Source organism: Notolabrus celidotus, chromosome 2 (genome assembly GCF_009762535.1).
Source record: "Notolabrus celidotus isolate fNotCel1 chromosome 2, fNotCel1.pri, whole genome shotgun sequence".
Taxonomy (NCBI): Eukaryota; Metazoa; Chordata; class Actinopteri; order Labriformes; family Labridae; genus Notolabrus; species Notolabrus celidotus.
In genome coordinates, this window is record NC_048273.1 from 15,375,271 (window position 1) to 15,391,195 (window position 15,925).

At 39.3% G+C, this 15,925-nt stretch overlaps 2 protein-coding genes across 7 annotated transcripts; one reads left to right on the plus strand and one right to left on the minus strand.

The window, feature by feature from the left end:
- On the minus strand, positions 1–11,666 carry mpnd (MPN domain containing). Of its 5 annotated transcripts, XM_034709181.1 has the most exons (16): positions 11,375–11,666; positions 10,656–10,779; positions 10,458–10,551; positions 5,362–5,498; positions 4,544–4,746; positions 4,125–4,346; positions 3,266–3,365; positions 3,096–3,174; positions 2,895–2,991; positions 2,737–2,809; positions 2,561–2,637; positions 1,715–1,883; positions 1,470–1,540; positions 1,279–1,368; positions 1,080–1,172; positions 1–961 (listed from the first exon to the last, which is right to left on the minus strand). In XM_034709181.1, exons 4-16 carry the CDS (start codon positions 5,363–5,365, stop codon positions 875–877), a joined length of 1,365 nt encoding a protein of 454 aa, XP_034565072.1. In that variant the 5' UTR covers positions 5,366–5,498; positions 10,458–10,551; positions 10,656–10,779; positions 11,375–11,666; the 3' UTR covers positions 1–874. The 5 variants fall into 5 exon arrangements, with proteins under 5 accessions (XP_034565072.1, XP_034565065.1, XP_034565080.1 ...); XM_034709174.1 differs by lacking the exon at positions 10,656–10,779; XM_034709189.1 differs by lacking the exon at positions 10,656–10,779 and having other exon boundaries at positions 11,110–11,666.
- armh1 (armadillo like helical domain containing 1) lies at positions 10,469–15,911 on the plus strand. 2 transcript variants are annotated; one of them, XM_034709226.1, is made up of 12 exons: positions 10,469–10,570; positions 11,322–11,572; positions 12,530–12,598; positions 12,683–12,849; positions 13,035–13,231; positions 13,406–13,490; positions 13,690–13,806; positions 13,935–14,007; positions 14,206–14,335; positions 14,675–14,752; positions 14,866–14,947; positions 15,052–15,911. In XM_034709226.1, exons 2-12 carry the CDS (start codon positions 11,367–11,369, stop codon positions 15,078–15,080), a joined length of 1,233 nt encoding a protein of 410 aa, XP_034565117.1. In that variant the 5' UTR covers positions 10,469–10,570; positions 11,322–11,366; the 3' UTR covers positions 15,081–15,911. The 2 variants fall into 2 exon arrangements, with proteins under 2 accessions (XP_034565117.1, XP_034565108.1); XM_034709217.1 differs by lacking the exon at positions 10,469–10,570 and having other exon boundaries at positions 11,163–11,572; positions 15,052–15,910.
- The last annotated feature ends 14 nt before the right edge of the window (positions 15,912–15,925 follow it).

Below are 15,925 nucleotides of genomic sequence, written 5' to 3' on the forward strand. Positions count from 1 at the left end.
TATTTTTAAATAGTTCCAGTGTGTATATTTTAATGCGTTGTGGATCATCAGCAGGCTTAAGGCATTGCTCTGTCTTCTTACATGTACGTCACACAATCCACAATTAGTAATAAATACAGTACAGGGAAAAAACGAGCAAACATCTGTCCTATCCTACTCATGTCTCATAAAACTCAAGGAAGACAATAAAGGGCAGCTTTCATAAAATAGCACACACACACACACACACACACTCATAAACACACACACACCTGTTTTTACACACAGGTTAGTAAAAACAAAATGCTTGGCACAGTGAATTACTTGTACCACATTGCAGAGTACTAGCTAAGCTCATACCGAGACACATTTGGATACTTCGCTAAGGTAGTATTTTTGCGCAATCTTTCCCAAACCAGTCTTTAGTCTTTGAAGGCAATAACAACACATGAAAAAGTTATATTGTACATATCTGGCAGTATCTGAATACTGGCACAGATAGGCACATATAGGTCCAGGTGTAAAAGGTAAGAGGCCAGTCAGGTGGGATGATTCCTCGTCAATGAAATGCTTCTATTTAGCGTCCTCTATAAAAATCTGTTTCATGTATCCATTGTATATTTCTCTATTTCCATTACAAACTCCTGGGGGACAAATATCACAGAATTAGCACTTCCAGAGTCTTTCAAGTGTTTCTCAAACTCACGATAATGCTGTGTCATAACTAAGTGTCACTTAAAGAGCAAAGAATTCAAGGCATCTATATGTTTTTCAAGCAGGTTTTTACATTGTACATCTGTCCCTCCTGTCCTGTCCGCTCCGCACAAAAAGTGTTCGTCATGGAAACACTATAAGTTGGAGATAAGCCTCATGAGTATATGCACAGCAGACACACTCATGGCAGGTGGCTCAGCTGACTGTAGACGTGCTCCAAGATCTGAGAGTAGGCCTGGTCTTTGGGAGCATGGCAGCTCAGAGAGCCCTTAAGAAGAAGACAGAAGTTTGTAGTAAGTACAGCTGGTGTGTGAAGTCTGGAACATGGGATAGTACCAGGATCATCATCTTGAGTCTGCCTAGTTTTTAAGATGTCATTATCCTACCTTAATCTTGTCCATCATGGTTGTATCAGGACACCAGTACTGGCTGAAGTGGACGAGATCAGGAGCTGCTCTGTAGTAGTCAACCAGCAGCATCTGTGGAGGAAAGAACCAGAACCTCTTTACAATGAAATACAGTATTACCAAAAAAATGATCATACAACAATTTTAAGTAGAAGCACCAAGGCTGCTGTATCCATACCATCTCATTGAGCACATCACTGGTGAGAAAGTTGTCCTGTACATAGGTGACCTCCACAGCCACTGGAATACCATAGTCATTGGACCGTTGCTGCAGGGAGGAAACAGATGCAAAAACATGAGCATGAGTATGATATACTATTTAAAGTGACAGTAAATAAGTATGAAGGTTTAACAAAACTTTACCCTCACCTCAGGGGGTGGCACGACCCAAAATGGAGTTATTGTGGATGCCACTCCTTGATTGCCGTGGTAATATGGACCTGCATGAGATGTAAAGTTGATGAGTAGGTGATAAAGTGGCTAAACATTTACATATGTGCAGTTAACATCCACAAAAGACTCTCCTTACATCCACTTACTCTTGCTTGTATGATAAGAGGAAAAACACAGATATCAATAAAGGCCAAACAGTACAAGTAAAGGCACACACTTACCACAGATGATGCCCAGACACGGCTGGAAGCCGTTGTTCGAGCCCTGCAGTCTCAGCTGATGGTCCATCTGGGAGTCGATGTCCTGCAGCGACGGCAGAGCAGGACCTCTCGGGTGACTGTGGTACCAGCCCACCAATGACAGCCCGCGCATGAACAGGTTCTGACAGATCTGGAGTAGAGTCAAGATGACAGAAGGTGATCAGAAAAAAAACAACTCTACTTTTGCTGTAGTTGTTTTACTTTAATGCCAGAAAACTGAATTTAAACTACAACAGAAATGATCATACACAGGTCAGATTAATCTCTGTAAGAAGTCTTTTTACAGCATAAGATTATATCAAAGTTTCAACTGTTTTCTTTTTTTATATTCAGTTATCTAGCCAATGTCAAGAATTCAAATAAAATGTGAATTGCTACATTTAAACAAATAATAAATGTGCAAAAACTTAAGGTAAGGAAACTTTTTGAAAAAAATAATAACATCAAGGTTTTTTTTATCTCAGGACAATTCGGTCAGTGATTGTAACTTTTGTAAAACTGCAGCTTCATATGAAGTATAAAAAGTATTAAGTCTAAGCGTTAAAGCAGGAACTAGCCAATGTTTTAACTCCAAAATGGATGAAACCTTTGGATCAAAACTCTTTTAAAGTGACTGAAATGTATTATTGTGTCCTTTGGTTCCGTCTCTTGGAAAGAGAGATACATGTTGAAAAGCACTGGCTCCTGATCTGCCCTGAGACGCTGAAAGGACCTGTGAATTTTTAAAACGGGTATCGTTCCGCTTCATGTTTTCTAAAGGCATGCATGCTGTTTTTACAGACTACTGGTTCACTCTGTATGTGTTACCTCCTCCTCCACAGCAGATGCGGCTTCTCTATCTGCCAGCCTGGTCCGACAAGGAAAAGCCCTCAAAACGGTCAGCACTGAAACACAACGACCACAAAGAGAGCCACGACAGAGCTGGTTTCACTTTTATCTTCCACTGATGTATATTTAACAACATGAGGTAAAGTAACACTCACATTGCGTGTTAGTATCCCATCTGCCTCCGAGGTATCCCACCACCTCACTGGTGGTCAGGTGGCAGTGGAAGTCCTGATGAGCAAAAAAACGTAATAATTCTGTGTACTCACATGCTTCTTAATATCAAATTCCCTTCTCTTAGACGGTGAGTACTTACCATGAGCAGCAGCACATTACTGGATACGGCTACATTGAAGGGCTGGAATCTGTTGATGGCTGAGAAGGCCGAAAGCTCCACGAGTGTGTGAGGATCTCTGAGGATCAAAATTAAAGTATATCACACTCTAATACACTCTGACCAAGAGGAATGCATCCCTCACATGAAATCACATCAATCTTTGAGAATCAAAGTCAGTACTTGGCAGCATCTCTGGTACCCAAGGTGCAATATCTGACAGGAATTCTCTCTCTGTCGGCCCTCCGTGAAACCATTATGTCTGGAAAAAAACGACATTTCTTTTCCATCTTGTTGTAACTGCATGTATATGAAAGGTAAATGTTTTCACTTAGAAGAGCCGGTAATTATACCATGAAATCCAGGTTTGCTGTTCTTGTTTTTATCATCTGGCTGGACAGCTGTTTTCCCTTCCTCTTCATCCTCATCATCGTCCTCCTCACTCACCAGGCTCTGGCATCACAAGAAATGAACAATGAGTGGATAAAAATGTAGACCAGGGTAATGTAGTCAATGTGGGGTAACAAATTCAGAAGAATGTGGACCTGATGGGTCATAAGGTAATTGTTATTTGAAGCTTTAGTACATGAAAGGTTTCTGTTGTTAAAATAAGCCGGGGGAAATTATACTGCAGTAGAATGTGCTTCAGTTTTTACAGAGGACTCTAAAAAATCAATCAACTTATTTCTCTCTGTGTATTTTAAACCAGCAATCTTTGTTTTTTTCAGATTTGCCATTTTTAGAATCACAAAGTTAGCAATTTGGGAATTAATTTGAGATTATTTGTAGATTAACAAAGCACTTTTCTTTGCATCCTAAACCTTTAACAATCAGCACCTACTTTGTTACAACTCTGCTTGTCCTTCTTCAATTTACAGGAAATTCATGAGCAGAAATCTCACATTTGTCTAACTTCTCGCTCTGGGAAAACCCTGCAACAGTGCAGCTATGTTATTGGTTGTGTTTTACTACCATTAAGTTGAAAAGCTTCATCTTAAACCAAATAACAAAAGTGCTTTTTGAGTACTTATGACTGTATGTGAGCTGCTTTAGAAGAACTTTTTGTTTCTAAAGTTGTCCAATTCAAAATGAAGGCCATGTTTGATCTTGACAAACATTTAGCTTTCTACTGCTTAGGATGTGTTGTTCTATTGGAAATGTAAGGCTATGAGACTGCCTGTCATAAAAGCTACGTTGTTGTTGTCTTCTCACCATGTCTGCGCTGGGTTGGTACTTGTGCAGCCACGTGGTTTTGTACTGGACCAGCTTCTGTCCTCTGTAGCGTACAGACGCCCAGCCACAGCCAGACTTCTTGGCCGGGTTTACCAAACGTTTGCAGTGTGTCGCCCAGGCACTGGGGGAGTTGAAGATCTGGCCTGTCTCCACCCATCTGATTTTCCCATCAGTCAACAGGTCTCCAACAAAGTTTTTACCCTGAGGAAACAGAGAACTTTTCACTTTAAACAAAGTCAAACCAGAATGAGGATTTACTCGTTTTTAACTACTGCTTTTAGCATTTGCTGTTGTGTCATGGTTAGTTTTAACAAAATGTACAACCCAACATGATATAACAAGGGCATAAATAACGGATAACATCCTTACTACACTCATCTGTAGTATCTTGTTATTACCAAATAGTGTATGGCCAGCACCCCGTCCCCTGGTTCCACAAGCCCGTCCTTGAGCAGCACCCTCAGAGTGATCCCTCTCCGGGTCAGCAGGGAGCCCCTGCCGGAGCTGGAGCGCAGGTCTGCCTCCTCCCCACCGCTCAGCTCCTCCTCATCCTCCTCTCCTCCATCCTCCACCACCTGTGGAGAGCTTGGTGGTTCTGAGCCTGGACACACACACACACACACACACACACACACACACACACACACACACACACACACACACACACACACAAATACACACAAATACACACATTCATACTTCATGGAGACTGGTGTGCTTGGGTCCTCTTGGATTAAATATACTAAATATGGGTTTAATAATAGTGTTGAAAACAAAACTAGAATGTAGGGATGTTATGATGCATTTATTTAATGTTTACTAATTCAGCAGTGTTGGATTCAAAATGAGTTAAGACACCTGATAACCAGGAAAACATCTGTATACTCGCTACATCAGAGCACAACCTTTTCATAAACTCATTGTTTTAATAATAATGACTTAAAAAGGAGAACTCCAATGCAATGGCAGCCTTCCTCCATCAGAATGGCAGCATGCTAAGATGATAGCAGTCCTATCACAGTGAGAAGAATGTGATGAGGGTAAAACAGCTATAAGATCATCTAAATTGGCTTTTCATTAATTACGACTCGGCAACGCGGTTGGTCTTTGTTCCCCCCCACCCATTAAGATACGGCTCTGTCCGTAAAAGAGGCCTCTCCTCCTTCTGTTAATTTAAAAAAGAATTACAATTAAACCTCTCTTTCATTATCCTCACCCATATCTCTTGAAAGCGTCCGAGAGCGCCTTTAAATCCAACTCGGTGGATAGCTGCTCCTTTTCGGGGCACTTGCCGCTGTGTGGGACTGAGCTCCGGGCAGATTTCACAGATACACTTCGCCACACCAGCTCCTGCTATTATTCAAAAACATAAAATGAAGGCGTCTGAGGCTCTGCAGTGTAGTTTCCTTGTTGTGTTGCTTTAATGTCAGTTCCCCTCCCCTTTCTTTCTCCCTCTCCCCGTCCTTGTCACTCTCCCTGTGTTCTTCTGTCTGACGTGCCATGCCGGTTTATCTGCCATTATTCGCACATTCATTAGACTATAAATACTCCACAGTCAGTGATTAGATAAAATAATCGGTTAGGATTACACCAAATGTCTTGAATGTTGTTGAAATCGCAGACAATAGAGCGGTAAATCTGCGTTTCCTCCGGAAAAGATGAAGTGTCGCCCCGTGCGCGTTAACCACCCGCTATTTGGCATTCAGGCAGATTAAAAGTCCATCCTGAAGACTGCGAGGTCTCTGTGTGCAAGAAACACTGCACAGGAGCGAAGACCAGTGCTTGGTGTGGGGTTATAATACGACCTAGTCTCGTACTTTTCTCAGTTACACTGTGGTTTTCTTCCCCACCGATGTGTTCCTTCTTTTATCTCCGAAAAGAGCCACAATTACCGGGAAGCAGCCTGCGGAGGGCAGCAAACCTCCGGCAGAGTTCAGTTCCTCTTACCCCCACGTGGTGCTAACAGGCCTGTGTTTAGAGTAGACAACAGGAAAGGACCGATGGCGTTTGACCCATAAAAGCTCTGTGATAAATAACTCAGCTGAGTAGAAAACTTCTACCGTGGGATTTCTTCGTACTTTTACTTTGAGTCTAACGACTACATGACAGATAGACTTGCCAAATAGCCATAATGACTCTACATGCAGTACACTGGAAAAAATGCCCCTCCAAAAACTTATTTCGAGGTACTTTTACCTTCAAATAAGCAAAAAATAATGATCTGCCAATAGAACAAGTGAGCATTTGCTTGGTAAGATTTCTTAAAATAAGACGTAATATTTAGAAAACTGTGATCTTAAGATTAGCAGGGAAAACTTATTTTAAGCAATATTTTACCAGTATTTTAAAGATTAATGTCTCAGAATAAGCCAGGAATTATAATGCCACTTCTCTAGGTTTAAGACCATCTTGTACTTGAAATAAGATTAAAAAGTTTAATTTGAGCATTTTGAGATATAATGTCTTCTCATGAGCTGGATATACTAATATTCAGTCATGTTGTTTTTAAGGATAAGCTAGCTATGCTCAAAAGTAGGTGTTTCATTGTGTGCATGTAGTTTGAGGATGTATATATTTTTTCTGATTTAGAAGAAACAGTGCCTGAAAACTGTAACCCACCCTTAAAAAAAACTACTTTTTCTTTCTTTCTTTCTTTTATCAATTGAGTGGTTTTCTGATAGATTCTCCAATACAATGCATTATCTTCAACAAATAAGATCTCAGCTTGAAAAATGTATGAAATGTAAAATAAACCTTGTTTCTTCTAAATGAAAACTCAAAACAAGATCATTTCAAGATTGTTTGACTTAACAAGATATTTAAGATGCATTGTCTTAAAGCAAGTCCCTCTATCTTGCTCAAATGTTACTTGTTAAGTCAAAAAATCGATTTTTCCATTTAAAATATAAGTGAAAACAACTTGGTTTACACAACTTGATACTAGACTCAAAATAACAAAAAATTCTCCTAACTGAATGTTGAAATTTATTGAGGTGAAACAATCTCAGCTTTTAGTGTAAGGGTGCTGCTGGAATGTGGAGTCATTTTTAAATAATTTAATAATTTAAATATTTGTGTCAGGAGCCCCAATAGATGAAGAAGAATAAATCCTTTATGCTGTTCAACTTCAGAAATCATTGTGTCATCAGTATCAGTGTCACAGATAACTATAACAGTCTCAGCTGATGACTTAAGACAAGCTATAAAGACATTCTAAATTAGACTGTATCGTTGAAAAAATGCGGTATCTAGTCAAGCAAATAAACATACATGCAGTAGGCTATTTTTCTTTACACGTTTGTGTGGAAAAACTAGTTTTGGAACCACAATAGTAGCAATGTTGCTGAACAAAGACTTAATGTACCTTGGAAATACAAGAGCTTTAACAATCATTTAATTAACAATTAATATACTACCTAGATCTTAGCCAGTTCTTCTGACAAACTTAATTACGTTTTAAAAATGACTTAAGGGGACATCTGAAATGAATAAGAATTTGTTTATGCACATTGTCTTTTATTTCAAATTTATAGGGTATCTTCATAAACGTTTGTAAAATGCATTCAGTAGCTCTTTCCTCCCCTCCACCCCACCCACAGAGAAGTTTTTACAGTGAAGCTGCTTTTACAATGTGCCACCAGGTAGAACAGGATTGTCAAACATGGGCAGACTTGTCCAGTACTTGTCTTGTTTTACAGTACAGGTGTATGTATGAATTATATTTAAGTTATTTGTTTAGGCTGTTATTAAAAATAACTTTGTCAAAAATGTATCTCAGAAATTTTATCTGTGAATGTGCAGATACACTGTAAAGAACACTGATAATGTAAAGGGAACAGGTTTTTACCACGAACTGAGTTACCCTTTGTGATATAAAGGCTGTTCTGTAAAGCATCAGCAGCATCTCAATGGGTTTTTCATTTACCACAGCTGCATGGTAAAGCAAAGGGAAATGAAACCAGGCTAGTCGTCACAAACACTGTTTTAAGCTCGGGACTACCGAGCCACAAATCCTCTAGTTATAATGAAACTGTAGCAAGCTCACATACATTGAGAACCCTCCTTGTCTTGATCATCCCAGTTAAAATTACCAAGGAACAGGAACTAGTCTGTCTACTTTTAAGGGTGTATCACTTCTTGGTGGTTGAACATGTTTGATGGTCATGAGTGGACTTGTTCTCAATCTTCAAACAAATAACTGGCAAAGAGGTATAGATATTTGAAATTGAAGACTCTTCATTAGTGATTATATCCTATGCTGCTATAGGCTTAGACTGCTTGGGGACTTGATACTCCAAGCTCTGGCCACCTTATAATCTTCAACCATAAACCTAGCCCTGACCCAACCCATAATCATGAGATTAGGGTTAGGGTAACCCTAACCATAAGCAAAACCTTAACCCTGAGCCTACGCCATAACCTTAACCCTAATCATAAACGTAACCCTAATCTGAACCCTAACCCTAATCATAACCCTAATCATATCCTCAACCCTAACCCTAATCATAACCCTAACCTTAATCTTAACCCTAACCCGAATCATAACCCTAACCCTATTCAAAACCCTAACCCTAATCATATCCCCAACTCTAACCCTAATCTTAACCCTAACCCTAACCCTAACTCTAACCCCAACCATAACCCTAACTCTAACCCCAACCCTAACCCTAACCCTAACCCAAACCCTTACCCAAATCTTAACCCTAACCTTAACCCTAATCAAAACCATAACCCTAATCTTAACCCTTACCCTAATCATATCCCTAACCCTAACCCTAATCTTAACCATACTCATATCCCCAATTTCAAAGGAAGTCTACATTACCTCAGGAGATGACACGTAGATGTCTAGATTATTTAGCAGTGTACCTTTACGTGGGCATATGTTGAGCATGGTTGTGGTTTGCACGCCTAAGCTTAAAAAATTTCATGGGCCCATCTTTAAACATAAGATAAATAATCTTGAATGGTCATGCTGTATGCGTTTTCAGGTGTGTTAATGTGTATATGGATTCCTGGGGATTATTAACTGAACGACAACGGGAGGTTGCTTTAAATTGAAAATAGATGTGTGTGTGTGTGTGTGTGTGTGTGTGTGTGTGTGTGTGTGTGTGTGTGTGTGTGTGTGTGTGTGTGTGTGTGTGTGTGTGTGTGTGTGTGTGTGTGTGTGAAGGTTTTTTAATTACAACACCAAATGTGGACAGGGACAGACATCGGCTGTTCCGGTCCTGTCAAAAAAGTAGCTCAGTAGGGGGCCCCTTCTGAACATGGGCCCTAGGGCGGCTGCACCCTCTGCCCCCGTGGTCACTCCGCTTATAGTAGCAGGTCTATCCTTAACACGACAGGGCTGCTTAGATGAACTTACTTTTGCAGGTCTTTTCATTCAACCATTTGGATATTGTACTTCAAAGGCACAGTTCTCATTACAGTGTGAAGAAAGTGTTTTAATTCCATCCCCCATAGATGGTCCATGTCAGGGTTTTGATCCCAGGATCCTTGCATGGAAAGGCAACTGTCATATCCATCACACCACAAAGATGCTTGACAGTGATTGCTTTTTTAGGTCTTTTCATTCCATCAATTTGTCTTAGTTGTTTAAAAGCACAGTTCAACCTCATTGTTAGGAAACTGTTTCTTTTCCATGTTACATTTGAAGCCCTTAGTGGGATTTGAACCCTGAACCATCACACTGTAAGGCAGCTGCCCTGTCCATCGCATCACAAAGCTGCTTAGCAGTGCATGCTTTTTTATACGTTTTCATTCCACAATTTTGTTAACATAGTTCAAAAGCTCAACCCCATTGTGAGGAAACTGTTTATTTTCCATCTTACACTTGAAGCCCTTAGTGGGATTTGAACCCCGAACCATAAAGCAGAAGCCCTCTCCATCACACCACAGAGCTGCTTTTAAGTGCTTGTCTGTTTAGGTCAACAACGAGATGTCTTCCATTTTATTTATTTATTTAAATAATTTTAACTTGCTTTTCTTACCCATTATTATAAAAATGTAGACAAACAAGTTACATTTGAATTAAAACCTGCAAATAAGTCCATTTCATTAGTTTTCTGCTGTTCTTTGTTGCCAGATGACTCCTAAAGTCAGGGTTAGCTAACAGTTGATTAACAAAAGGATCAGTAGCAGCACGTTAATTCACAGCAGCACAGGAAACACAGACACATGTGCATGTAGGTAAACTAATTTTGAAGCAACATTTATGTTAGGTTTCAGTTACGGAAAAACCCAGAGGCAGGCTGAAGCAGGTAACAATTTAGAAACAAACAATTTAATGTTAAGAAAATAATAATTAAAAACCAGGCAGTGAAGGCTGGGAGCTGGCTGGCCGGCCAGGAAAGGTGATCCTGATGGCAATGCAGGGAACACAGGCAAGGTTCAACCAAAGCAGTACCTGAGCAAAAAGAACACAGGTAAGAATGGACAACTTCCTAAGCAAAAAAATACATATCTAAGAAAAGCTAAATAGTCCACAGAAAGAATCACTAGAGACACTACCGAACAAGACAAAATTATCTGGCAGAGTAGTAAAGTGAAGACCAGGATGATTAGTCAAGTGGAGCCAGGTGTGCCCTGTCTGTTGCTGATAGAAAGCCAGCCACACCCCCTGCCACTCATATACCTGCAGGAGAAGGAAAAACAGAAAGGGAAGGGGGAGAAGGAGAGCAAAAGCAAAACCCCTACAACAAAACCAAAACCAAATAGAATCATCCCAATTTAACCACTTCGAGGGACAGTGGGGGTCACAAGTCTTTGGCACCTATATTTTGGGGGTCGCAGACTGAAAAGTTTGGGAACCCCTGTTTTACCTTGTTTTGAAAAGTGCTAAATAAATTAAGATTATTATTATTATAAGAAATTGAAATAATAATAATTGTAAAAAATATATATTTAAAACAACAATATTAATATTAATATTAATATTATTATTATTAATAATAATAATAATAACCTGCCAACCTTAGACTTGATGAATTGAGTCAAACACTTTTATTATGGGGCGTTACCTAGCAACCGTAAACAAGCTGCCATAAGCAGAGTCGAAGCGCGAGAAAAATGATCGTTTTAAACATTTAAACACAGCCATTCGATTGATAATATAGCTTTTATTTGTGCATTAGCTTAAGACTTCAACTCCCAGTTTGTTTGTTTTTGTTTGAGTAGGAATACATTTTATCGCCAGCGTGAAAAGAGGGAAGACAAACTACAATGCTTACCCAAGGTGACCAAGCGAGTATCGGCAAAGTCCTCAGCTTTCTCCGGGAGTGGGACCGTGGTGACAGGACGGTCCGCGGCCGACTGTTGAACACCTTCCTGATCCAGAACACAGGAAAGACGTTCTATGAGCTGGAGCTTGAGTTCGCTCAGGTTGCTAGTCTGTTCCTGGCTCGAGTGACCACCTGGATGAGACTCACGTATCCTTTCTTCATCATTAGCGTGTCAGTGTCAGTGGGGATTCAACACTGTACACCAGTGGTGTCCAAATTATTTTCAAAGAGGGCCACATTTGATGTTGTCAGATTACCTCAGGGCCAGTGGCTCCTACTGAGACTTAGTAATCATAGTTATATCAAGTTATATGAAATCTCTATTGAATAACAATTATTTTAATTTTCTTTTCTCAATAAATCAGTAACTAGGAAGTCCTCAGTTCTCCACAAGCCACGTTTCATCAGCAAACTGTATCTTCTTCAGGAGGAAAAAGTTTTTCATTAGGGTCGGGGAATGTGGGAAAAATATTGTCTCATTATTTTTCTATGGCAAGATCATCTGGATTTCATCACACTTCATTTTCCTGTTGTTTTTAAGACTTTTCTGACCAGCAGACAACATTTTAAGAACTAAATAATAATTTTCCTGAGTTCTGAACAATTGTTATGCACCTAATTTTGCCTTTTCTGGACAATTTCATAATTTTGATCTTGTCTTGTGTCCTCTTTTGTGTCTTCTGAACTTTTAGTGTTTATCAAGAACATTTCCACATCATGATAAAAACATTAGTTTGAAAACCTGTCAGCTTAAAGAGTTCTTGTGTTTCTTTTTTATTGCCGTCTTGCAGAATTCCCATTGCTTTGGCTTTATACAAGTAGTTGATATGAAGCTTTTTGAGACGTTTCTGGATTGACTTTAGTTTTGTGTGTGCGCTTGCAAGAAACTGCAAATGTACAGATGATTCAGAATGCGATTAATTTCTGTGCTATAAATAACACGTTTTTAGATTGGAAGCTTGGGGCCATAAATGAATGGACCGTGATTGGACCCTGGGCCGTACTTTAGACATGCCTGCTGTACACCTTTAGAAAAATTTGTGGAATAATAAAGCAGCACAAAGTATACCAACTCTAGAGGCCAGTCTTTAACTGAATATTCAGATTCATGTTTGGCACATTTTTGGGATTGCAGCTTAAAGCAATAGGGGTTTTTCTTTCTGCATCAAGCCAGTAAGTGAGATTTAATACTCCTGTAAAGTTTCTCTGCTTACATCTCAAAGCTTTGTCAGTGACCTTTTTTTTCTCATCCCTTAGTGATCAGTACCTTGTGGAGTTTGTAGAGGATGGAGGTGTTCTCACTCTCCTGGAGATCTTGAGCCACTCTAAAAGTAAAGAGGAGGATAAGACAGCAGCCCTCTGTCTGCTGCTCACTGTTTCAAATGCTGGTCGCAAGTACAAAGAGTTCATCTGTGAAAGCAATGGTAAATTTGCCTGGGAAACATATTCAGTTTATTTGTGTACAGTAGTAATTTTATGTGTAATTTCATGCAGATGAGATGCTTTTCCATGCTACCAGATTCTTTCTTTCCTGTGATTCATTACTTGATCTGCAAGGCTCCAGAGATGTGTTTATTTTGCTTTGAGCTCTATGTGTTTATTTTTGCAGGTGTGAAAGTCATAGCAGAGTCCCTGGCTACATCAAACACTGATGACACGCAAGAGTCAGCTCGAGCCCTCCTGGAGTCCCTGTCCCATGGAAACCCAAAATATCAAAACCAAATCTACAAAGGTCTGATTACGCTCATGACTTGTTCCTCTCCAAAGGCACAGCAGCTGGTCCTGTGCACCTTACACATTGTGCAGGTACAGCAAGAGGGTGCACACTCCGTTTTTATATAAAAGCATTACTTCTATTGGCTTAAAGGCATGTTTTTGCCCTCATCTGGCCACCTTGTTTGATATTCATGTATGGTGAAGAAGAACAGACCTGTGTTCAAAGAAACATGTATATATTTAACTTGCGTTCCTCTCTAACAGTCCAAAATGAAAACAGCCCACCATAACATTGTAGAGCCTCTGTTACACATGCTCAGGTCCCTGCACCTGGAAGTTCAAGATGCAGGTAAGCAGATATCAGATTTTGTTGTATAACTTCTGTTGTGCTGACGATTATTTTTTAAGGATGTATTTTAGCATTTTTGTGTCTGTCCAAATTTTTGTTTGTATACTTGCTTTATACTTCAGTTGCAGTCGTTGCAGATGTCACAGAAAAATCCCCTTTGTGTAAATCTCTCCTCTTCTTTCGAATGTAAATTCTGTAGCTATAAATCTTATCCTGATCCTGAAGCCTTATGATGTCAGGCCAGTGCTGCTCAGTGGACTGGTCGCCCTGCTGAGACCCAGTAAAGAAGAAGTAGAGCAGCATCAGAATACAGAGGGTAACATTTTGGCCCATAAATATTTAGTTTTTCAACTATATATTTTTTTTAGACTTAACACAGTACAATAACAAGTCCACTTTAGATAGAATTTCATATTAATTTTTTCATGCATTTAATCCTATCAGAGTCTGAGATAACCCAGATGACAGGATCTCTGCCTGTGTTTGTGCAACAAGCAGCTGCAGCTAAAACTATGCGGTATGGACTCCATGTGTACTTGTTGCAAAAACAAACGTAAACTGAACATTACATATAAATAAATGAAATTCTATTGCGCAATGTTTAATGAAATTTCGATGAATGATACTGGTATACTGTTATAATAACTTGTATTACCTCATTGTAACAGTTCAAGCTGCTTTAATACAGTAAGTATATATTCTTGTTATCTTGAAGCCTGCTGGCTGAGGGAAGTCAGGAAGTTTCCAGCGAGCTTCTCTCTCTTGGTGTGATCCAGCATCTCCTTTTTGCTGTGGGCAACAGAGAGCACATCGATTCCCAGATACAAGCCAGCTTGGCCTTACAGGTACACCCCTATTTGCTCTCCAAAATGATTCCCAAATCTACCATGATGATTTCCATGCAATCTTTGCAGAAACACTATTGAAGAAAATCCTCTAAAGATGAAATTTACTGAACAGAAGAAAACTTATACATTTTTGTAAAAGTAACGTTAACTATTTCTTCCTTTTGTGGGATAATAAAGAACAGTATTCATGAAATTCATAGAGCAGATACTCCATATCTCAACAAATTTGGTGTCCAGTATTGTGCTGTATCACTTAAATGCAAACCTTTATAAAATGAACACTATGATACATTCACATGTAAAAAAGCACTGATGCCTTTATTCATGTCTACTCAGCATTTTGTCCACTCATACCCTGCGATAGAGGAACATGTACAGAGAGTCACTGGCAGTACACTGTTTGCAGCACTAATGGTAAGCTTTGATAACATGTTGTTTTATAACATTGAGAGGTAAAAGGTTCATGTGGATACTGCTCAAGGGTAAAAACCATCTAACTAACTGCTTCAATCATCCTCTCTCTGCAGTACAAAGCTGAAACTTTGTACATGAATATGGATGAAACACAAGCAGAAATTCTGCAAACTAACAACCTGCTCATAACTGAAGGTATAATGGTATTACTAGTAGCTCTTCTTCAGACTGTTCAAACATACTCATTTTTTAATCTAAGTCATAATAGTTGTTTTACCTGGTAAGTCTTTGCTCTGCAGGTTTTGATGGTGACCAATCCAAAGGCTGACAAGGGAAACAATCCATTAAATTCGGGGTTTCCAAACTTTTCAGCCTGCGACCCCCAAAACATTGGTGCCAAAGACTCGCGACCCCCCAGTGACCCTCAAAGTGATTTAATGTGGCTTCTTTTAGCTGGTCTGGAGAAAATTAGTCTACCTATATGAGCATGTGGCTGTGTTTCCTGTGTCGTTATGAATTTACCTACTGCTACTGATGCTTTTGATAATTAACTGATCACTAACTCTAAACTTAGGAGTCATCTGACAAAAAGAAAGGCAGAAAACTCATTACATTTTCTATTTTCAAGGGTTTATTTTAAGTGTAGCTACTATTTAGGCTGATTTATTTTACAATAATGGGTAAAATGTACTATTTTTAGATTAAAAAAACATTCTGGAAGACATCTCACAACCCCCCATTTGTGTCTCGCGACCCCCCTGGGGGTCCCGACCCACACTTTGGTAACCCCTGCATTAAATGATGCAGACTTAAAGAAATGTTGAAAATATGATTTGGACTAAGAAAGCAGATTTATTCTTAATTTCCTGTGGACTATTTAATTTAGCATTTATAAAAAAACTTGATCAATGGACTTTGATTTTGTTAAAAAATTGCAATCTGTAATCATTATTGCCAAACTGTACATTTATTTATCATAACATTGCTTATCATGTTCTTAATTCTGCGATTTTTTAATTTGTTTTGTTCGAAGAAGTACTGAAATAAAATGTATATTCAGTCCAGTGCATCTGTAATAGCCTTATTAATGTAACATAAGCGCTACACATGGTGTTTACACAATCTCAAATTTGACCCTCCCACCGGAGATGACGTACTATGACGTTTCCCCAT